This window comes from Athalia rosae, chromosome 2, assembly GCF_917208135.1.
Source record: "Athalia rosae chromosome 2, iyAthRosa1.1, whole genome shotgun sequence".
Taxonomy (NCBI): domain Eukaryota; kingdom Metazoa; phylum Arthropoda; class Insecta; order Hymenoptera; family Athaliidae; genus Athalia; species Athalia rosae.
In genome coordinates, this window is record NC_064027.1 from 25,382,574 (window position 1) to 25,405,764 (window position 23,191).

Below are 23,191 nucleotides of genomic sequence, written 5' to 3' on the forward strand. Positions count from 1 at the left end.
GTGTACGCGATGTGGGGTACCCCGCGCGTACACCGCGGAATTCCGCGTCAATGAAAAGGCTGCTGAAGAAACGTGTAGCAAAAAAAAAAACAACTGGAGATCTACGTATACGTAGAGTATATACGGGGGGGGGGTCTTCTTCAATTAAGCTCTCTTTTATTTATCGCGGCGAACGAGGGCCGAGGGGTTACCTTCCCGTCTACGTCAGCCCCCGTCGCGTCGTAGTCTCTGCAGTAGCCAGGGGGGTTGGTGGAGAAGGGAGTAGTACGTACCGGGAGCGGCGAAACGCAGGCGCGCGAGAATCGTCGCACATGGCCCGGATAACCCCCGGAGGTGCGGAACGCGGCTGTGATCCGCGTATATACGTTCCACGATTCTTCGTGGGGGCGCACGATATTCGGTCGTCCGGACGTCTCCGACGTAACCGACGTCAGTACGCCCCGCGCCACCGTAGAAAGCGTTCGTCGTTTCGACGCCCCGTAGATTAGTGAGAGCGCGGAAAAAAGAAAAAAAAAAAAAAAAATAGTTATCGCGCGCGGCTACGTTTCGCCGGTAGACTTTTCGCCCAACGGACTTCCCTCGGCGTTCGTCGTTCTTCGCCGAGCACACGAAATTCGCGGATCAACGAATCCAGGTGCTCGTCGTGACATGCACGACCGCGCGTCGTCCCGCCGTTGTTTCAACGGAGATAACGAACGATGACGAAAATTTACGCCGATATTCGACGAATCGAGATGAGATTCTAGTTGATCCCCGAACGTTCGTCGACCCCGTCGCAGACCGAAATCGCTGTCGTTACATACGAAAAACGATCGTCGAATCACCGAAGACCAGCAGGTCTGATGTACGTGCTTCGCGAATCGGGAAGTGAAAAATATATCGAAAAAATTCGAGAACTCAAAGAGAGTTGATCGTCCGAGTTCAACCGAGTTTATCCTAGACAATGTTTTTCATTCATCTGTACGTATTAGAAATGATCGGGCGAAATAGTTTTTATTGAACAACGAACGGATCGCACGTATTGAGACTTGATTGGCGAGGGGAATAAAATTTGAAGAATTTCTCGGTGCCATGACGAATAAATTTGGAGTCCCGGAGCAAGGACTAGTGGGAATCACGAATCCCCCGATATTCGTTTGAAGAAAGCTTGCGCTACGGAGTCGGGAATGACTGTAATCTCGCTCGTTGTTCTCCCGTCTCTTCGACTGCGTTCGAAAATTTTCTAAATAAAAAGACAGGCTAATGGACTCCGGAAATACCGGGCGCAATGTCAGCGTCAGCTTATTCTGAGAGTTGACAGTTTTTTAATGCGGGAAAAAGTAACGAACGCAGTGCGCCTGAAACACGGATTCTAAGAAGAAACTTACCACCCTAGTCTCGCCAGTGCAGTGCAACAAGAAAAACGAGAAACAAACAAAAATAACAGAAAACAACTGTAAGCACCATTCACGCAGACTATCTCGTTCACAGTTTTTGTTCGCCTAGTTAATTATTTTCAATTCTCGTCTCACGTAGACACCGCGGACGTGTCTCGTAAACTTTTTTTTTCATCCCAACGTCGTTGATAAAAGTTTACTCAAATATTTTCACTGCGATAATGAGAAAACCAGCTCTTTGATTTTCTTCTTTTTTTTTTTCTTACCTTTTCTTCGCTTCCAATTTATAGGAGAAAAGTTTTCTCCCCGCAACCGCAGGACGTACTTTTTAACGATCTCGAATAAAAACGCACCACCTCAGGATCGCTGCGGTTCGTCCGGTGTAATTTTTTCATCCCCCCCCCTCCTCTCGAAAATCCTCAGCGAAGCGTCTCGACGGAGACCAGATGACGGCGACGATGACGTCGGGTATTCCGTAGCTTTTTCATCGTCCGCATCGCCGGTTCGAAAGCGCTACGGAACAGAGAACAGATTCAGCTATTAAAAAGAAGGGAAAACAAACATTGACACGCGCTACCGAACCACCAGCGACACGTGTCTCGTATTAGGTGTCTTAATACCGCGGAGCAACAGCGAGCTATTCGTTGGGGAATTATTTTCTCTGCGGCAATCGCGCGCGCCCATCGGCTAATTTCTCGTCACGGGGTGAACCCGGTATTAATATCGATCCTCGGAACTTGATGAAGAATTATTTCCGAAGGTTGATAAGTCGGATACCGTGGTTGGACGTATCGGAATCGACGTTATATTCGTTTAGGAGTTTCTCCTCGGCTGAATCGAGAGAGAAAAGAAACTTCCCCAGAGTCAGAAAGTTAACCGATACGTTCTTATTCTTCCTCCTTTAGTTTTCTTATCTAACTGACAGTCGGCGGTTGGGGATTTCAGCGTCAAAAGTGATCCGATTTTCTTTTTACCACTCGAGTAAAGAGAGAGAGAGAGGGAGTTTGACATTTCTAGACCACGTTGCAAGAAAGGGACCCCTACCCCGTACGCTCCTTTGTTTTTTTTTTTTTCTTATTCTTTCAGTTGATTTCCGACTTTCTACCCCGTACCGCAGTTTTTCTCCTCGAACATCTCTGGCCTTCTTCCAATACCATCCCGCATAATTCACGCCAACATCGCACCGCGGTCGAACTGTCTTACGGTAAAATCAATCAAACCGAGAAAGGATTTTTCTTCTCTCGTAACGTAATGGCTTTGCGATATCCTTATTGTATAACTTCCCACTTAGACATTCGTGAGAATAATTTAACAAGAGAAAAAAGAAGACTTTCATATTTAATAAATCAATGAATGATTCATAACGTCCGCATACTCTTTGAATTGGCAAGAACGTTTTCCAAGGAATGCGGAGGGTGCGTAAAAGCTACCCCTGCCCCCCGCCCGCCTAAGGGTTGACGTTCTCAACGAGGTGTGGGAAGTCAAAAGTTTTATCCCATAAAGTAACGAGAAAAGAGAGGAAATAAAAAAGGGGAAGAAAATCTTATTCATTCGAACGAAAGAGATTTGTTTGCTTCCTTCCTTCCTTCCTTCGGTTCCGCGGTGTTGCCCATATTTTCTGAATTGATTTTCAAACATCGCAGTCAGAGTAGCGCGAAGGCATCCTTGCGATATCTACCTACTATATATATACACACGTGTCAGGTGCTCCGTACCCGATATTCCTGAATCCTGAGGGCCAGAGAGCTCAGACTGGACACCAGTTGCTATCGGTGCGAACTGCCGTGTGTCGTCGTCGTTCGCGACGGAATTTTCAAGGGTCAATTTCACCCCCATATCTTCCGTTTTTCAACGACTCGCTGTGCTGATATCAAAGCTGCATTTTTTTTTTTTTTTTCTGAACACATCAAGAGCGAAAGTATGTGGGGAAAAAGAAACTAACGGGCTATACGGCGAACTGCGGCCTTTGGTACGTTCGACCTTTGATACACCGAATGGCTTTACGTTTACTTTACGCTGAGCGAGTACGAGTTTCGTTTGATTTTTCAAAATGCCAATTCTTCAGCGAAGCGAGTACCTGCGACTCGCTCACTCGATGCCTGCAGTAGAAGATAGCTAAGGGGGTTTCCGCGGCGAGGAGTCAGAGCCGACTTCCGTCGACTCGAGAATCCCACTTCAACTGAATTAGTTGCAAAATACACGCGGAAGTGAATAAGCGAGTGAAAAGTTGGCGAGAGGATTAAAAAATTAAAAGAAAGCGGGAAAGAGAAAAAAGAAGGACCGAAGTTTCTCGGAGAAAGTCGACTGAACAAGTTTGCTAATTTAAGACTTCCTTCGGAGGGTTTGTGATATTGCTTAACGAAATTCGGTAAAACATTTTCGAGGTATTGAGGGATGGATGGACGGGAAAACGAAAAAACTGAAAGCTCGCGCCGCTCGCCTTTCGGTGCAACTCGATTTTTTCGACTCGATTTTTAACCGCGACCCGAAAGCGCAGAAGTCTTACCTTATCCTACCGTTAATTCGATCATGTTTGCTCAGCACCTCGGGAAACTGTCGGGATAATTCGATGCGCTCGCGTCGAAACGGTCGGGGGGAGGACAATTTTGGGCGTGAAAACCTTTCAGGGAGTCGTGCGGGATTTTTTGTGAACCGAACGAAACTCCGGGTGACGTGCAGCGAACGATTGTCTCTCGCTCTCTCACTTTTCCTCACTCTCATTTTCATCCCTTACTCGGTTCGTTTCGCGAGAGAAATTTTTCGTACCGTGTGGAATCAGCCGCGGTAATACGTACGCCGTGTGTACGGAGTCGTTGAAGGAAGTAAAGAAGTCTCAGAGTTTTCGCCGAATAGTTTCTGTACTCTGGAACGGATGAATTTATGCAAATTTTACGAAGGGGATTCGGTCCGTTCAACGGACAACCGCTCTTATTTAATTGTCCTTCCTCGAATGCTTGGAGAAAAAATAAAATAAAATTGCGAGCAAGGAAGTCATCGGGCTCGAGTGCTCCCCAGTAGAAAGCTCGGAGCTTTTTTCATTCCGAACGAGACAACGATATTGAAAATTCGAGATCCCTTCACGCGCTTTACCCGCGACATTTCGCGATTGAAACTTTGGTGAATTTTTGTTATCGTCGATCTCGAGTTAACCCAGATATCGAAGATGGGTTATTATACTAGTTTCTTAAGTAATGCGGGAAATTGAAGGTAAGGCGGTGATATGTTATATATATATATAAGGTGGTAAGGTACTTTGAAACTCCGGGAACTTATATTACAAGTAGAGTTTCATGTGTCGGCTTGGTTATAACCTCGCCCGACTGCACTAGCTGAGACGGTTGTTACCTAGACGTTATATATGTATAATGTGCAATGTGCCGTGCACGTTAGAAATTTGAAATTCAGCAGGGGAATCCACTTCCCTCGACCTCCGCCAATTGAAATGGAATAATGGCGAAGTCATCGCTCTCTCTTTTCCCTTCGTACCTTTCCGTCTTTCTCCTCTCATCTTCTTTTTTCCTATCGGTATATAGGGTACGTACATACTTTTCTCTCGTCTCCATTGGGGCGAGTACACCATAGAGGCGTTTGTCTCAGACTCGTTCTTCCCCCTACCTTATACATATACTCGGCGAGCAGAAGTTCGCTCGGCTCACCTCCGCCTAGGTCAGGTCCGAGAGAAGAAGGAAAACCTCGTTAATTTTCCTTCGTTGGGAAACTGGGGGTAACGGAAAATACGGCTGGTTGTGGATCCATTAAAATTCTCAAAAGCCCCTCCGATTGTGGGATATTTTACTAGCGTAAAATAACAGCTCTCTTAATAGGCAGAGCGCGAGTCGCGCGCTTAAACGCTCCGTCGTGGCTCGAGAGAGTCCTCCTGGGCGTTTCGAGTGCGCCAGCAACCCTCTTCCTCGTTTTCCCGGTCTACCTGCCACCCCCCTCCTCCCCCTCCCCCTCCCTCCCTCCCTCTCCCTCCGATCTCCTCTTTTCTTAGATCGCGTCGTCGTCTTTTTGCATTTAAACTTTCCACCTCCCGACACAATGATAATAGAGATTAAAAAAAAAAAACACCACTTCGGTTGGAAAGAATTGAGAAGAATTTCAACGAGTGTTGAATGAAAACTGAAACGACGATAGGAAATTGAAATTATCAACAGATTCATCTGACGCGCGACGATAATTCTTCTGTTTCAGGTGACGACGAAACGCTCCGTACTCCGACTTCCATCGTCCTCGGAGATCAGGTGAAAGGATCCGACAGAATGTTCCGCGTAGCCTCCGTTTAGAGGTGACGGCGGATCGATTCAGGACGAAGTACGCGGTTTTTTTAACTCGGGACTTTCGTCCCTGTTGGGGTGGGGCGAAGGACGGGGGCCCCTCGGGTCAGGGGCGATTCAGGGCCCGTGGGATGGTCTCAGGGTGGTGCCCCTGCGTGCCTCTCGGGCGTCGGCAATTGCCGCCCCCGCAGAACTCGAGTATCAACAACGGCAGCGGAGGTGGGCCTTTCACCGTCAGCGCGGCGACGGACCATTCCGAAATGGTGCAGATGTTCTACTACGAGAACAGAGGGAAATGCTGCAAGAAACTACTGCGATACAACGGATATCCGAACAAGGTATTACTACGTGTTCAGCTTGCGTTGCGATTCGAAGCCGCGATGATCGAATTTCTTAGCGCGACGTAAACCGGGGGGGAGGCGGGGGGGATGAAAATGTATCAATGCATGTCGGGGCGCATATTTTTTATCGGGGCGTAGAAATTACGTGAACGATAAGTCATAGCTCTGGAGGGACACCGTCCCCTGTGCAGAACGAGCACCGTTTCATTGCTGTGCAGGAAAATCGTTGGCGTCGGTTTGTCGCCGTTGAAAAGCATCCTCTGCGGGTTGTACCTATAGTGTCCCATAACTCGATAAATTTCGAATACAGCCGACTCGCAGTTGTGCGCGCACGAATTGCAGAAATTCACGAGTTGCAGTTTACTTGCAGTCGTGTGCGCGCGCGCTCAGATCGGTGTACGTACGTAGGTCTGGAAAAAGCTCGAGACGAACGAAGGGACGAAGGCTATTATTGAATTTTTTGGCGAAACGTCAAAAACTCGCAACCTACTACAGTCTTTAATCTACATATTGAAATTTTCTTTTTGTCTTTTTTTTACTAGCAAAATCTATTCGACGGACGTCGGAAAACATGGATGCGAAGGTAACTCGTGCCGCGACGTACGATAAATCACGTTGACCTCATTTTTTTTTTTTTTTAGGAAGAAATATATATTTTACTGATTTAAATAACCGCAAAATTTGCTTTCTGGCAGCTCGTCCCGTTTCTACCCTCCGTAGTTTCTACTACTGGGACTTCGACTCACCCTCCGCGAGGAACAAGTCCCCGCGACTCGTCGGGCGTAACGAGATATCAAGAATTATCCCAGAAGTCGCGCGTAATCACGAGAACTCTCAAAGTTCGCGCGGTCGTTAGAAGGGATTTTCCTCGGTTACGTACGGCCACTGCACATTTTGCTAGACAGAATCGAAAGCCGGGTGATTAGCGACGACTCGCCGATCGTCGCTAAACTCGACTCATCCTCGTTTTATAATTTTCTGAGATTCGACGATCCCTCCGCTATCGTTTTCGATCGTTGAACCTGCAACGGAACGACATCGGGGGTCCTTCGATTTCTTTTTTTTTTTTTTCTCTCTTCAACGTAAGCCGCCCGTTGCGGAAGACGAGCTTCTGAAAATCAGCCGAAAAGTCGCAGTTCGTCGCCCTCTTGAAATGAAAGTGAAAGAACAACAGCTTTGGCAGTGGTTTAAATTTGTGTAGAATTATATGTAGGTACGCGACAACCGCCCGACAATAAAACCGCGAGTCTCCCGGTGCTTTGCGCGCTCCGCAACGGAGTTAGAATTTTCCACGACGTGTCGGGACGTCGTTTGTTCAGCATCGTATTAGTTTTGTACCAAGCTCACCGTACTTCGCGTCTCGAAAAGACGTTTTCGGTTGTACGTACGTTACCTTTTTACCATCAGCGCTCACGTGCGGTACGTATACCGTACGTCGTTGCGACGCATTCTTTCGGTTTATTTTCGCTCCACGTCTCGCCAGGAGTTATTTCGGCGGCTTTATTGCTCCAACAATCACGCCAAGGGCGGGATTTTCTCCTCGATTCATAAATATTTGTACAGTCTTTTCCCGAGTAACTCAGATGATCGCACGGCGGATCGACTGGTTTACGTTAACGTGGTCAAAGAGTGAATAAATGTAATATACTTCTCCCGCTAGTTACCGAAAGTCATTAGATCGTCGAGCACGCTCAACGGTTATAAAAGGTGAAATGAAATACGAAACTTTTCAATTTTAACAGAATTTAATTACGCGTTATTAAATCCTCTCTCAGCGCCGTACCCCCGTCTCTCTAAATACAAACAAATAACGCGCTCATATTGTTTCCAGATTCCAAAATGCGAGGGAGGGAAAATTAGTAAGAGGTATTACTCGTTCGAAAATCATCCTTTCTATCACGAGGTATTTTGAATATCTCGACGAACGTATCGATTCGATACTCGGATCACCTTTTCCTTCGTCAATGGACCTATCGAATTCCGAATAAGCGTTGCTTAAATATCCCCGGGCCATCGTCCGGCCTCACTCGACGAACGATCGGAAAAAGTTGTATACGTACGTGTTACCTTACTCCCTCGGGGGATGAATTGAATTTAGTAGCAAAAAAAAAAAACAAACGAGCAATTCCACAATTACCGTACGTAAGAAAATTAAGACGAGGGCGGAAGAGGATCGTCAAAATAATAATTCATAAAAAGTAACGCCCGGTAGTTCCGCATAATTTTTTCGTTGCAAGGATCCTCGGAGTTGGAAATCTCCTCGCGTGTCGGCCGAATTGTCATTGTTGTTCGTCCCTAACTTGTATTATTATATCTCCGAAGCTTCGGCGCTGCAGCCATTCGGTCGAGTTTACCGATTAGCCAAAGTCACGCCACGTTTACCTCTCACGACGCTCATTTTTCCCTTTTTCTTCGGCTCTTTTCAACGAGCGTCTTACCCCCCCCCCCGCTACCTCAAAGTCTGGGAGGTGTGTGTTCGTACCTGGACTTTCAGTCGCGCAAAGTTTGCGCGATAAAACTTGACCCGTTTTGCTCATTTCTCTTGTTTTTCTTTCGGAATAAGATGAGTTGAAACTGAAACTCGAGATGCCTCTCGTACTACCGTTTTCAAAAGGCTTGCGTTCTATAGGTTGCGAAATAAAGTTCTTCTTTTTTTATTTTTTTTTTTTTTCCACCCTCTTCAAATCCCCCATACCCTCCCTGCTCCTAGACGAGTGAAATACTTTCCGCAAAATAAAACGAAAAAAAAAAATATACAACGAAAAAATCGACGGATTACGAGAAAAGAGTGGCTATAGCCGGTCGGTTTCAATCCATCACAGAGCGGATATAGGTATACATGTAAAATATTTCATGATTAACGATCTCAACTTCCTATATAGGAACTTAACGCCGTGACACGTGTTTTGTAGGTTGACAGAGGCGCCATTGGGTCGTAAGGCATTGTGGGCAGCGCGATGCTCTGCGTATAATCGTCGTGATTAATCGTGAACGAGAACCGGGTGTTAAAGAATCGATACGTATGATATACACGCGTATGCAAGTATATACGTATACGTATACGTACGTATACATTCGTTGAGAATAAAGGTTTCCTTCCGTCAGCCCCGATCCCGCGGTGAATTCTTTTCTCGCGCGAGAACGTCTCGGGGGTGTGAAGTTATTTTTGTTGCGGGGAAAATTTTCGCGTCAACTCAATTAACGCGAAACGAAATTATCAGAAGGGGTTACAAAGGGGGCTGGTTATGGGCTGTTAGCGAAATAATAACTATCCCCCGTGTACGTGTAAAACGCAAGTGCCGGAGGTGGCTAGACAGATTTTTCTTCCTTTTTTTTTTTCTTTTTTTTTTATTTTTCTCTTGTTTTTTCATTCCCCCCCGTTTCACCTCCGTCCTTTTTCCTACGTCGGTATTACGTGCGAGTGAATTCGGTTCATCTCCGGCGAGCAGCTTTTTAAATCCTGCACTATGCAGACGTGCGGCGGGTGGTGAAACGTGGACGAAGAAAGAGAGAAATAGAAAGTGAGAGAGCGAGAGACGAGCTGAGCAGAAGAGCTGGCGACGGTAAAAGTAATTAGTTTTTAACAAGCGGAGTTCTGCCAGTCTCATTAAAGTTCCGGTTTTCCGCCGTATACGGTGTATATACGTATGTACAGAGGACGAGTACTTGTAACGCTAGTTCTGCATGAGCCGGTACCGCGTCATCGGTACGGTCGAGAAAGGAAGGATACGAAATGTGGAGTAAAAGTAAAGCGAAAGAAAAGAGAAATAAGAAAGGTACAAAGTATAAAGGACGCGCGCAGGCCGCGTTTTCAGCATCGGATGCGGGCGCGGGCGCGGGTGAACAGGGAGGGTAGTTGACGGAGCAGGGAGAAGAGCGCGGAACGCGAAAAGAGACGAGAAGGGAGGGAACGAGAAGAGAGAGAAAGAGAGGAGGACGGACGGGTCCCGTTCCGCCAGCTTGCAGCGCGGCGGATGGTTACCATGACAACCGACCCGAACAACACCCTCCGCTCTCGCCCGTCAAGGGGTCTCGGCGACGCGGGGGGAGGGGAGATCCGTCCGGAGGGGCCTCGGCTAAGCTTTGCTTTCCGATGATAGCGATATAATAGTTCCAGCTGTACTCGATATCCTGCAACGTTGTCCTTGGCATAGGTCGTACCCCGTCGCTGCCGACAGACCGTTGTTTCCAAAGTCACGTTCCCCGTTTACGAAAACGTCCAACTACGAACAGATTCGCGGATCGAATATCCATCGCGAATCCGGAACCGCGCGCGCCCGACAAAACTCCGAAGAAACGAATTCGCTCGAACGAAACGGAGAGCCGGACAGTAGCGAATAGAATTCTACACACACCCCGTGTGCTCGATTCGTTTGTTTCCTTTCTTTTTTTTTTCTTTTTTTCTTTTTTTTTTATTCAAAGCCGTGCTCTCGCCGCGGGTTCTTTTTTCAATTAAATCGCAATCAGAGTAGTCGGTGCGTATAGAACCCTTCAACGAATAATGGACACGCCGGACGGTAGCGCTGCACACGTCGAGTTACAAACGAGAACGACGGGTAAAAAGTTCAACTCGCCGTATCGTACGTCACGCCTAATTAAAATTTTCTGAGTGGCCGACCGTTTTGCGATCCGCAGTGCGAATGGCGATGATCAAATTTTAATGAATGATTAGGCGATGCTTCGCTCCCCGCGGACTCTAGTCGCGAATGTTTGAAATTACGTTAGCCGATTCTCCATTCATTCTCCAATGATGAAAAGCGAGAGGAAAAAAAAAGAAGATGAATAAAATTGTATCTCTCCCCGTTATGGTATAAGTCTCTCTTATTTTCACCGGGGGAATCACTTTTCCCTTCCGACCTCGCTGTCATTTATTATTCACCCTGGTAACGCAAAGATATATACGTATATATATACGCGAATCCTTCTCACGCGCGAGTTAAGACTCGAATTCCTTAAATTTCTGAAGCATTTGTCTTTTCGCGGATGTATAGCGCGGGCAACATAAAGGTTTCATGTAACATATGGAGCGCGAAGTGACCCATTCGATCTTATGTTTTATCGCTCCCAGCAGTTTCCCTGGCTAAATCTGCCGTGCAAAAAGGTCATTCGATCCCTCGGTTAGGTCGTCCGGTATTCGGCAAAGCGCCGCGGCTATAAACCCGGCGTTAATCAATAGTTAGATAATTAATTTATGCTAAAGAATTCACGAAATTTCTTTGATCAAGTCATGAAACCGGAGGCCTCCCCTACTCCGTAACGTCATCGAGAGTCTCGCTTGTTTTTTCCTTGTTTTCTCAACACGCCTCGAGATTATCGCCGAGTAATGCGAAAGACTGCGGATCGAATAAATTAGCCATCGGAGCCCGAGAGATTTTATAAATTTTCTTTTTTTTTTTTTTTTTTTTTTCATCCGCCGGCGATGAGGAGGACAATAAAAAAAATAGGGGACCCGGGGAAGGCCTCGCATACGTGTTAATGCGTCGTAGCTGCGATGTCGGAGTTTTTAATCGTTACCAATTGTTTCTAACGACTCTTTTTTTTCTTTCAACCCCTTCAACTCCTTTGTAGGCGGCAACACCTTCTCCATTCATCGTCAGGCTGGCCGGCCTCTCCATCCCCTTCGCCACTCCGCCATCCGGAATGACGGTGCGCACCGCCGTATGTTTTATATAACCGCAAGCTTCTTTGAATCTCCTTTTTGGTTTACACCCAGCGTCAGACATGAAGTTACGCGTCCTTATATGCCGCAAACTGTCGACTAACTGCGAAACTTCGTTTCAACTTATACGGAAAAATCTTGTGTGTAATTCGATCACAACTCATCATGAGCGTCCAGTGTCAAGTTCGCGTGTGGAAATAAATAAACCCGAGAGCCGAGAGCGTGAAAGAAAAAATTCGAGGATGCCTTTCGTCGGGTTTTCGGTCATCCGGAGCTCTGCGGTGGTGCGGAAGTGTCGAGTTCGTTTTTCGCAAAAAGGTACATATTCGCGATCGGCGTATTTTAGGGGGACGTTCGACCGAGGGACGACTGGGAAAAGCTTTCCCGAAAACACATTCATTTACAACCTGCGGGATACTCGATCGATGGGATCCCTAATTCTAGGTATTAAACCCGATCGGATGTAACGCCAACCGGTATACTAATCATATCCCAAGTATTCGGGGGATCGGACAACGATTGTCTATAAAATCGGACGACGCGTACAACCCGCGACATTGGCTTTGTTTGTTCGACTTCCATTATAGTCGGCAGCGATCGTTTCAAATATTCTCCCACCGAGTGGGTGTACGACGACGGATTCGGAGAAACGCAAATACGAATAATACTTCGTCGTCCCACGTACGCGGTGCGGGGGGGGTAGGGAAAAAAAAAAAAAAAAAAATTTGACTTTCCGAATATTGGTAACCGTATAGTTGGCGGCCCACGCTCCTGTATCCTGCAGCTATAACACACCCCTTCTTCGTAACTGGAATAACAAGGTCGCAGCATCGTCAGCAAAGGGTTCGAATTCGGACAGGAAATTGCGGATTCGAGGGTTATATTGGCGCGCGCGGTATCAGCAACACGCGATATTAAAAAAATATGTAGACGCATATCCGCCCGTACATCGCTCACCCAATTAGGACGGAGAATAGACGATCGAGGGCTTCAATTATCGCCTCGTTTACTCCGTGTACAATTTTCCACGATCCACGGGGACTGAATATTACCCGTTGAAAATTTATTTCTATATTATAAGAGATTAGAGAGCGACGAGTGGATGTGAAACGGTCCGGATAAAGTTCTCCCGCACTCTCCGCGGGAATTTCTTCGACGAACTTGAGATATTCCGATAATTAAGCACCGTTCGTTCCTCCGTCGTTTTAACGCCGATACACCGCACCGTGACACCCGCGCGGTTACGTTCGAACAAAAAAAAAATTTCGTCCGATTTCGAACGTTATTTTTTTTTTTTATAGAATTTCCCGAGATTTTTCTACCAACGAAGCGATTTAACGAGTCGTTATTAATTATGTGTACAGTCGAGACGGAGGACGATGAGGAGGTGGTGGTACGGTATTGTAACGTTGCAGTGGTAACAACGTCGGACGGACGAATTCGGGAGGAGAACCGTGTCTCCCAGTTTAATTGTTTGTTACGAGCTTTTCGCGAATTAATGACCGAGTGACAGATTAATTAATTTCAGCTTTATCTAGAAAATTGGAGTTTACGAGTAGGATTGATCGCCGCGCAATGAAAGCCGCCATTAATTCCTTCCTTCCTTCCTTCCTTCCTCCCTCGCCTACATTCGTTCCCCTATTCCCTACTTATTCTGCGATACTTTGCGCCACGCTGTACAACGTACGTACATCGATTATCATCATCCTCTCCACATCCCGCGCGTACAGTCGATGTCCTCCGAATTCCTCTTCGCCGGATTTAACCATTGACGGAAACGCACATTACCCGCCTCAATTCGTTCGAATATAACGCACCCGCAAGCTCGACCGGTTCGCGAACCCTTCGATTAATTTTATTAATAACATTCTCCGGCGTAGAATCTTCGGCTATTTCACAGGTCATTGTTTTCCCGCGGATCCGATCGCACCGACACGACGCATAATACCTGCCGGTTAAATTTGTGCGTTTACTTCGATAACGGAGGCAATTTATCCGTTGTAAAATGAATTCTGATCAACGCGCACCGTACACCGCGGTGTAGAATTCGCGCAGGAAGTGCGCGACGGTGCGGAGTGGCGACAAGCCAATTTTCTCCGGGGGGGGGGGGTTCCGCGAGTCTGGGAAATGTCGATGAAACCGAGAATGTGGGACCGATTGCAAAAGGGATTGATTGAAATCAATGCACGACCCCGGTGGAAACGCTCCAAGCGTCGAGATCCAAGTATATGTACACACGTCGCGTTAGCTTCTGGTGTAGGCGAACGTACGAGAGTGAGACGAAAAAAATTTCGCGCGTTCGTCTTATTTTAAAAAACTGGAATGCCAGCGTATTCTCCTCGTTCGGGGGTGACGACCGACCCCCGCGGTGAGTCAGAGAAAACTGATACCCGCGATGATCCCCTTAGCCCTAATTCGTAGGCACTGGTAAACCTTTACGGTGTCGAATATTTCTGACCCAGAAAAAGCACTCGCGTCGCGTCCGTATAGACGGGGCGACGGGGTCGAGTTACGGGTACGGTAGTCCGAATCACGGCAAACGCCGGTGGTTATACACCTTCAAGAATTGGCGCGCGCCCCAGTTTCCTGTTTTATTTCATCCGGCTCTTCTCCTCCTCCCCCTCCCTCCCTTATATCCTCCGCCTCCTCCTCCTCCTCTTCGTACCGGTTTACGATTATACCGCGTTTACCCCGGAGCCACACACACACACACACGGTCTTCAATTACAAACCCATTCGCCGACTCCGTTCCGTCGACGGGAAATCCCCGCGCCAACGTAATGCCCACGTACATCGGATCCCCGCAAGCTGCACTTGTACGTATACGAACGATTGTGTACACGGGATAATTATTGCGTCGGAGTTACGTACGTTGAGGTGATTTATCCCGTTTACCCCGACCCGGGTCAACGTAAATTCCGGATCAATTGTCGAACGGGGAGGCGAAAATTTTCGCGAGGCAACTCGAACGGCAGACACGTCGAAAGAAAAATACAGCGCGGGAGGTTTTGGAAAGAGAAAACGCGAACGATATCCGGATTATTCGAAACGATATCCGCGCGGCGAAACCTCCCAGTGTGCGTTCTCTGGTCCCGCGGGAGATTAACTTCCCGAGTCAATCTGCCCTCGTCGTTTGGCAAAGCGACGGAGGAACTCTCGGATGATTTACCTAGGCGATTCGGAGATAGGTGAGTAAATGGGGTAGCCAAATTTGCCAGGATAAGCGACCGGATTCTTGGCCCAGCGAACCGCACCATTGGTTCATCACGTTGCGCCCCCTCGTACCGGCATCCCCCTCTCTCTCTGCCCTCGCGTTCTTTGCGCGGTATCGATAGATCCGTGGAAAATTGTCGATAAATATATCTGGGATAATACGTTTCGTATACGTGATTTATCGGTGAATCGAAATCGTCGTTAACGACAAAGTAGGCAATAAATGAGAAAAACGCGATGTGAAACGGTGGAGAGGATCGGATGGAAGGCTGACGAGGTTTAGACGAGGGGAAGGGGTGGAACGGCGTGTGCGCGCGGTAGGTCAGTAACCTTGATAATCGAGACTAGACTGGAGCTTATATCGCGTAAAAAATTTCAATCCGGATTATTGTAATGGGACTCGCCGCGTGGTGCGGAAACGATTTCGATCGAATCTAACGTTTAAGATTATCATATTTATGAAAATAACGATCACAGAGAGACGACGGTGATTTGCGTGGAATTTTCCTATTTTCAAACTGTAAAATTGCTTGGCGCAAGACGATGCGGCCACGTACCGAGCATCGGGGGCTCTTTCCACCCTCGTCGGATTTTACGAGGGGGCGCAGTTTTGAGTGACGCGTGTGTATAGGTATACAATATACATGTACGAGTACTTAATGAGAAGCGGTAGAAGTCTCTATCCGAACAAACCACTCGGAGGGGTCGGCGATGGCGAAATTAGTAAAGCAAACTCGCCGTTTCGCGAGTCTCCTATGGACTATATGCGATAGCGGATTACTGCACAACGTGCGAACGCTATATTCGAATTTTTACACAACCCTACCCCAGCCAATTTCGAAGCGCGTATGTATGTACACACACATTAGGCGTGGTAGAGACGCTCGACGAGTTCCGGCGGAGAACTTTGCCCGCGTTTGCATTGCACTTTACCAAAATATAACCCTGCACCTCGATTCCCGCCTGTCTTACCGTTCGAGTTCCACTGATTTATATATGTATAACGCGCGCGCTAGGTACTGGCGGAACGTACCTACGACTCGAGTCTGAAGTACGTATTATGGAGATGAAGTTCGTTTCATATTTGATTTTCGGGGCATTATATTCATTCAATTTCGAACGATCGATAGAATACCGGCGCGCGTGCCTCCTACGTTGAAAAACGAAGCGCCGCGGCGTGCAACAGAAACCTCGGCAGGTATATTTCCCTAATTATTTTCACCGAGCCGCGGTGCCCCGTATTTCTCATTCAAAGGGAGAAGTGGGGGGGGGGGGTGGCGCGGGGAGTAGGAAGCAGCTTTCATTTCCTGTCGACGGTTTTGTTTTAGTTTAGCGCGCATCGTAAGAGGATTACAACTACAACCATATTGCAGCACCAGCGGCAGTCTGGCTGCTCTCTTCCGGGCCGCGTCCAAGAGCCGCACGCTCCGGGCTGCTGCAACGTTCGGTATACGTATACATATGTATACAGTGGCGCGTATAAAGCTTAACTAGTTTCAACACTCGGATCATCTGGAATTATTTATGCAACTCGTTTCATCCCCTTGAGTTTTTTTTTTTTTTGTTTTTTTGTACCGTTGGAATGAGAAAAACACAATTAACGATACAAGTTTCGCACAGATTCCCAGTTTCTTTGCAATCGAACGATTTTTCGAACGAACTTTCGAAGAGAATCCGGACGATGTTCGAAGGAGCTACGTAGCCCGATACATCGGACGACCTCGATCCGGCGAAGGTGAAATTATGCAAATAATTGGGGTGCCCGAAACCCTCCCCCCCCCCCCCCCCCCCCACCACCCCCACCGGTAGCACTAGCAAACTGGGATGTTCAATCGAAGCCGTACGGTCAAACTGATGGAGTAAATTTTCGAGTGAAACAGGTCGGACCTGAATTAATGGACTTTGTGCAGTGTGTATAGCCACGGTATACGGTAGGAGTAACGCGGGGAGTATAGCATGAATATTTGTAGGTGGCCTAGGTAGTAGCTAAATTAGAACCAGGAATAGCACTCACCCGTAAACAAGTTACGATGGCTGCATTCCGAGCGAAATTGATTGCTGCAATCGTTAGTGTCCTGTAAAAAGTTTCGACCGATCCCCCCCCCCCCTGCCCCCCCCCCCTTCCCGGTCGCTCGCCGATCGTTCGAGTTGGATTCCTCGATTCGTCCCGTTCGGCTCACCGCACACCAAAAATTTACCCGCGTATATCGCTTGTGTAAGCTCACGAATATTCATGTAATATACGTACAAGCGAAGTCCGATGCTCACAAACTCTCGACGGCTGCAGACTTCGCATGAAAATAAATCTCCTGGTAAAGCGAACGAACTCAGCAAATCGAGTCGAACGAAGCGTGGGGGGGGTGGGGGGGTTGGGGATGATTTTCGGGCAGACTCGAGTCGGTTCTCCATATTCTTGTTTACGCGCGATAGATCCAAGATTTTGGCTCGGGGTCCCGCGCGGTACGTATCCCCCTACTCCGTATATACCCACCGCGACTGGAGATGGGGATGGAAGTTGATAAAATCTCCAGACGACCCTTTACTACGGAGTCTCAATCCCCGTTCTCATCCCCAAATAATACATACGGATGGGTGTATAGGTATATACGTACGCGGTATTAAGGGAATGGAGAGAAAAGCGGTGAATTGTCTTCCGCGTATAGGGTCTTTGCCCGAATACGAGAGACCGATCGAGAGGTTACATGCAATCGTTATCGCCGCGTTTATTTGTCTCGGCTGATAGAGATTTCGGAATCGCGAATAATCGGCGTGTATATATATATATATATGATGCCAACTTTCTCAGACCCTGTGATAATTCGACCTTTCGGGTAATCCAGCTATCATCGGGGGTTCGGTAAGCCAGATGCATGTGGCGACCCTACGTAGGTGAAAATTTCGAAGGTGCGATCGCATAAATTACACACACGTACGAAGGTAGGGTAGGGTAAGGTACATAGGGCGATCGTGCCCTACGGAGCATATATACTTATCTCACGTATATCCGCTACCAGGAATTCGTATTCACGTGGATCGAGCTCGGTAAAGAATTTCAATATTTTCGTCACATAGTTGCTTCGTTCAGCGACGTCAGTTTTAGTTGACTAGTGGGTCGAGCTGCTCCTTTTTTTCTCCTTTACCCTCGAATTTCTGACACACTTGTGCAACGATGTTTTTTTTTTTCTTCTTTCTACCCTCCCGCCCGCGCGCGCGCGCGCCTCCTCTCGCGGCTGGCTTATTTTATTTCGGGATCGTGAGCTGCTGGGAAATCCCCACGGAATACTCCTTGTCATACTTCTTCCCTCAATCCCGCGTAACCCGCAGGCTGGAAAATGTTCCCTCTCGATTTTTCAACCCTTTGCCGTTATTTTTTTTTCCCCCCCCCCCCCCCCCCCGTCTCGCCCCCCGGTTCTCGAAGGGTCGATAGTTTTTGCCCGTTTCGCGCTTCGTACCAATTTTGCCTGCGGGGATGACCGTGAGCTTTTGTTTCTGTTTTTTTTCCCGAATACCTTCTCACCCAGACTCGGTGCTTTATTTTCCTTTTCCCTTTGCTCTCTCCTCACGTCGGTTCGACACCCTCGGGCGCTTCCCTGCCGCGAAGCCCTTAAAGGGAAACCACACTGTCACGTGATATCGTACAACTTCCGTTATACAACCGTGACATTAATTGACTCCGCCCGAGGTGCGAACATCCCGAACTCCGCTGGGCCGACGGTGTTCGGGATGTTCGTACCCTTGCCTCTAGTAAATCCTCGGAATATCCGGACGCAACGTGTACCGGGACTAGCGATTTTTACGCCCTTCCGACAATACCCTCATCTTTCGAATTTAATCGTCACGGCAGTACCGATTTTTTTGTCGCAGGTCCTATTATTCCCGGAGGAGGGTTGGGCGAGGAGCGCCAGCAGTTCCTACTGGACCCTGACGCCCTTTTGGTGGAGCAGAAATCGATGCAAAGTTGTCGAAGTTGCCGGAACAAGAAGGTAACGGACATCAAGGTCGGCCACGGGACGTTTTGCCACCCGCTCGATCGATACGTCTACGAAGAAAAACTTTTTCCCCCCCATACTTCTGACCCCGTTTATTTCTATATTTCTGTCGGTTGACGTTCCGAAAGAACATATACTTCGTATAGGGTACAAACGTACACAGAGCTGAAACGATTCGAGTCTATTCGCAAGTCTCTGCTACAATCCAGCTTGCTTTCGATGCAGCGGAAATAGAAAATGGGGCGGAACGGGGAATTCACCATTAACTTTGTCCGACGGACAATCGAGAGAACCTAACGACAGCCGGACAATGGATCGTCACGTGGCACGTAGTCCGTGAGGACGATATCGTATAATATTTATGGGCACTTTATGCCTTCGATATTCGTATCATAAGTCGGGACGCGTTATACGGGCTAAGTATTATATCCGAACAATCAATTACACCGCGTGCTGTATATTATAATGTATGAAGCTGCGACGAGAGAGGGCCGATTTTTTCACGTAAATTAAATAGAAATCCGGTACGTTTTCACGCGTATTCGTTTCTTATTCATCGTCGGTCTGATTATACGTCGTCGACGCGCGTTGACGCTCTCGAGGAGAACGTACGCGATTTTAATTCAGATCACGGAGTACCAATTCCGGGATAGTTCCTCCGCCTGTTTCAGTAGCTACGTGATCACCCACCTAACCAACCGACTCCCCGATACGTAGCCGCGTCTACTTGTTTCGAATTTAGCTATAGTTCTTGTACGTTATTATGTACTGTACGATGGGTACGTGGAGCCGTGTAACGCGTACACGCGAACGTTGCTGCCGCCGCGGCATCGCGGTTATAATTCACGCTGAACTATAGCTACGAAATGGCATCGCTTGCCTCCGTTTTCCCTTCCTCTTTTCTTTTTTTTTTTTTTTCTCTCTCCATTTAATGTCCAATATTCTATTTTTCTCCCGCTGCATTCCACGTTTTTGTTGTTTTCTTTTCTTTTTTTTTTCTTCCTTTCGTTTCAACGTACGAAAATCGCCGAGGGACTCGTACGCGGTACAATAATAATATCGGTATAAAAATTTCCCTCGGAATTATCGGAGATAACGATTCTTTTTCGATCCCTTGTCGCGATATTCGTACATACATTTTCATTTACACCCGCGTAACGACGTAAACACGCGCCTCTTCAACCGTTGTAACGATATATCGGGGGGGTCGACATCGCGGAATAAATTATACCGAGACCGAAGAAAATTTGCCGTCTTCTTATTCTTCGTTGTTCAGTTTCTCGTGCGACAGAGTAGAAAATTGGAACGGTGGCATCGGCGTCGTCGACTCGAGAGAAAAATTGAACGGGGGTTACGAAAAAAAGTAGGTCTTGGCAGGGTTTTCATAGAGAAGAAAAGAAGTCCGTGTGGATATGTACAATACCGTTGGCGTTTCCGTATGGAAATATTTTATTCTTTGGCCAGAGTCGCGCGACTCTTTCGGTACGTCGGCGACCGGAAGGATCGAGCCGCGATCAGCTACTGGAACGTACCGAACTCGACACCAGCGATAACTCGGCACCCCTCTGTATATGATCCCCGTTAGTTAGCGAGATAAATTATCAGTCCTTGACGCCGGTCTATCTGGAGTCTCGATCTGGACCGTAGTTTCTTACTCTCCGGGTCTACGCTCTCACCCCGCCGTTTCTCCTTGGATCGTATTAATTCACAGTATAGATATACACAACGGTGTATGGTGTGTCGGGGTAGTCTGTACGGAACTGAGAAACTAGACTTTTCGCTTCCGTCGCTTTAATATCTTACATGGTTCTAATCTCCACGGTTGTCGCTTATGCACACGTTACACGGTATACGTCTACATATACATATACACGTATACCACACCTGTGTAACGGTTAAGATATTCCAGTAGCTTAGGTAGAACAAAAGTAGGTCGCAACACGTTCGCATCCCCCGGTTACACGTACCAGAAACACGGCCCTGCGCTCGGAGTTATAAATTGTGAGGGGCATCGTTAATTGCGAGACATTGATTTACTCGGTCGACGTCTTCGAAACGGGGGGGCCGTCGCAGACTCGCGATTAAATCGTCCAGCTTCGGATTCGGTTGTACCGTAATTAAATTTCACCGGAAGCAAATTAGACGCAATTCGATACGTCGTGACTAAGGGAGCTTTTTCGTCCCGCCGATTCCCTTCACTGTGAGAAAGAAAAAAATCGGATCCTCGATGTCGTCGAAGGTGGGGGGCTGGAACGTATATATCGGTAGTTTCGAGTGATCCGGTTGAGTTTCGGTAATCTCTACGGATGCCGGGGGATCGATCCCTTACACTATCCTGCAGTCTGATCGGTTAACTTTTCGAATTTCACGAGATCAAACAGCCGGAAAATATCCAGGCCGTCGATTGGATAGCGGGTAATCCCGGTAAATCCTCGGATACCGAACTTTGACGGGTGTCCGGAATCCAGCCGACTAACGTGTCGTTATTATCATCATTGTCGGTGCCGCTGCTCTCGTTGTCATTAACGTTATCATCGATAAACTTAGCCGTGCCGTATTACTTCTTCTCCGACTACAAATGCGACGTCGTCGGATGTACACGCGCGGTGACAGACGTTCACCGTGCAAAGTAAAATATCTACAGCGGATCCGATCGGCATGAGGCCCGTTATCCATACACCGCGCTGTCGTCTCTGCGAACCGAGTGACGGTCTAATGATTTATCCAGGTTGCCCGAACGCCGCTCCCGCTCGTTGAATTCTATCCGGGATTTGAGGTAACGTTTCAGCGGCACGGAGAATTCGGGAGAGCGTGTCGTGTAACGAAGAGAACTGGATGTGGAACGGTAGCGGGAACAGAAACAGAAACAGAAACAGAAACAGAAACAGAATGGAACGGAACGTAACGCGACGGAGGCAGAAACGGAGTAGAGCAGAGTAGCTAGGGTATGGTGACGTGACGTGCAAACAACATACATCGAATACGAAGCCCCTCTGTACATATATGCATAGGCGGGACTCCGCAAACACACTTTTGCCCTTTAAAAAATTCCCACTAACGAACGCGGCGTCACTAGTAGTGTGCGATTCTTTTTTTCCCATTCCTATTGGTTTTACCGTTGTTACCGTTAATATCGTCGGGTTACCCGGCATGAATTCGTGATACGCATACAATCTTCAAAAAATCTCCTCTCACGGAATAAGAAGGACCCTGTATACGCCGAGAGATTTCTTTTATTTCTCTGCATTTCGCACGCAAAAAGGGTTTCTCATCGTTTCTGTTACAGATACAGTACTCAGGCTAAAATGGTGGACACCGGTACGGGGACGTTGTACATTATGGGTTCGTTCAAAAGGATGACAACGGACCCAGATTTCAAGGTATTTGAATGATGTTTTTTTTTTCATGTCCTCCCAAAATTCTGCCTCGGCGAAATTAGCGCAGTCGTTCGAACGTTTCGAACGACGAAACGATGACAGAAGGAAAAAAAAAAAAAAAATGACTAAAAAAAGGGTGGATAAGATCGAAGTCCAATATTGTTTTTACCTGCTTCCCAGTTGTACCTCACGTCGAATGTTTCGTCGAGTGATTTCAACATGGGATACAGTATGACGGGAACCCTGGAACGTGGCTGTAAAAAAACCAACTCGTTTCAAATGACACATTTCGCCGTAATTCGAAGACGTGATTACGAAAAGGCTTACGAAGACACGACGCACAATACCTAGTGTCCAGCTTCACCCACATCGTCGGACTGTGGGGATTACGAACGCTATACGTACTAATAAGGTGTGCCCCTCGATAAACGGGAGAAAATACGAACCACGAGAAAAACTGAATTGAAAAAAAAATAAATTAAAACTAACAAAAAAAAATCAACAAATTAAATAACAAACATATTTTTGTTTAATTATTTTTTGACGTATAATAATATATATAGTTGTATAATATTATACATGTATAATTACTGCACTACTACCGTCCCGTTTCTAAAAAAAAAAAAAAAACATAATATATAATATATGCGTATATGTAGAGCACATATATATGTATTACGTATGAACAAAAAGAGAAAAGAAGTGAAGTGCATACGTATATGCGTATACCTGACATGGGGGGGAAAAAAGTAGTGTTATATTATATTATCACCATTGTATACCTACGTGTTAAAAAAATCCCCTAGGGAGAGGAGAGAATTTTAGCTCAGGAAATATAATACTACGAGCCAGGAGTAATCAAATACCGGGCACGTATTTATATACACGTATATGCACGCGTATGCATATGGTGTGTGGTACGTATAGGTATATAACGTGTTAATTAATGAACTCGTTTT

General features: G+C 47.1%; 1 protein-coding gene across 1 annotated transcript; it reads left to right on the forward strand.

Annotated features, from left to right (window-relative positions):
- The first annotated feature begins 326 nt into the window (after positions 1-326).
- On the forward strand, positions 327-22,811 carry LOC105689095. Its single transcript, XM_012405855.3, has 5 exons — positions 327-1,435; positions 5,571-5,991; positions 18,731-18,849; positions 22,142-22,235; positions 22,413-22,811. Exons 2-5 carry the CDS (start codon positions 5,785-5,787, stop codon positions 22,581-22,583), a joined length of 591 nt encoding a protein of 196 aa, XP_012261278.2. The 5' UTR covers positions 327-1,435; positions 5,571-5,784; the 3' UTR covers positions 22,584-22,811.
- Positions 22,812-23,191: the final 380 nt, after the last annotated feature.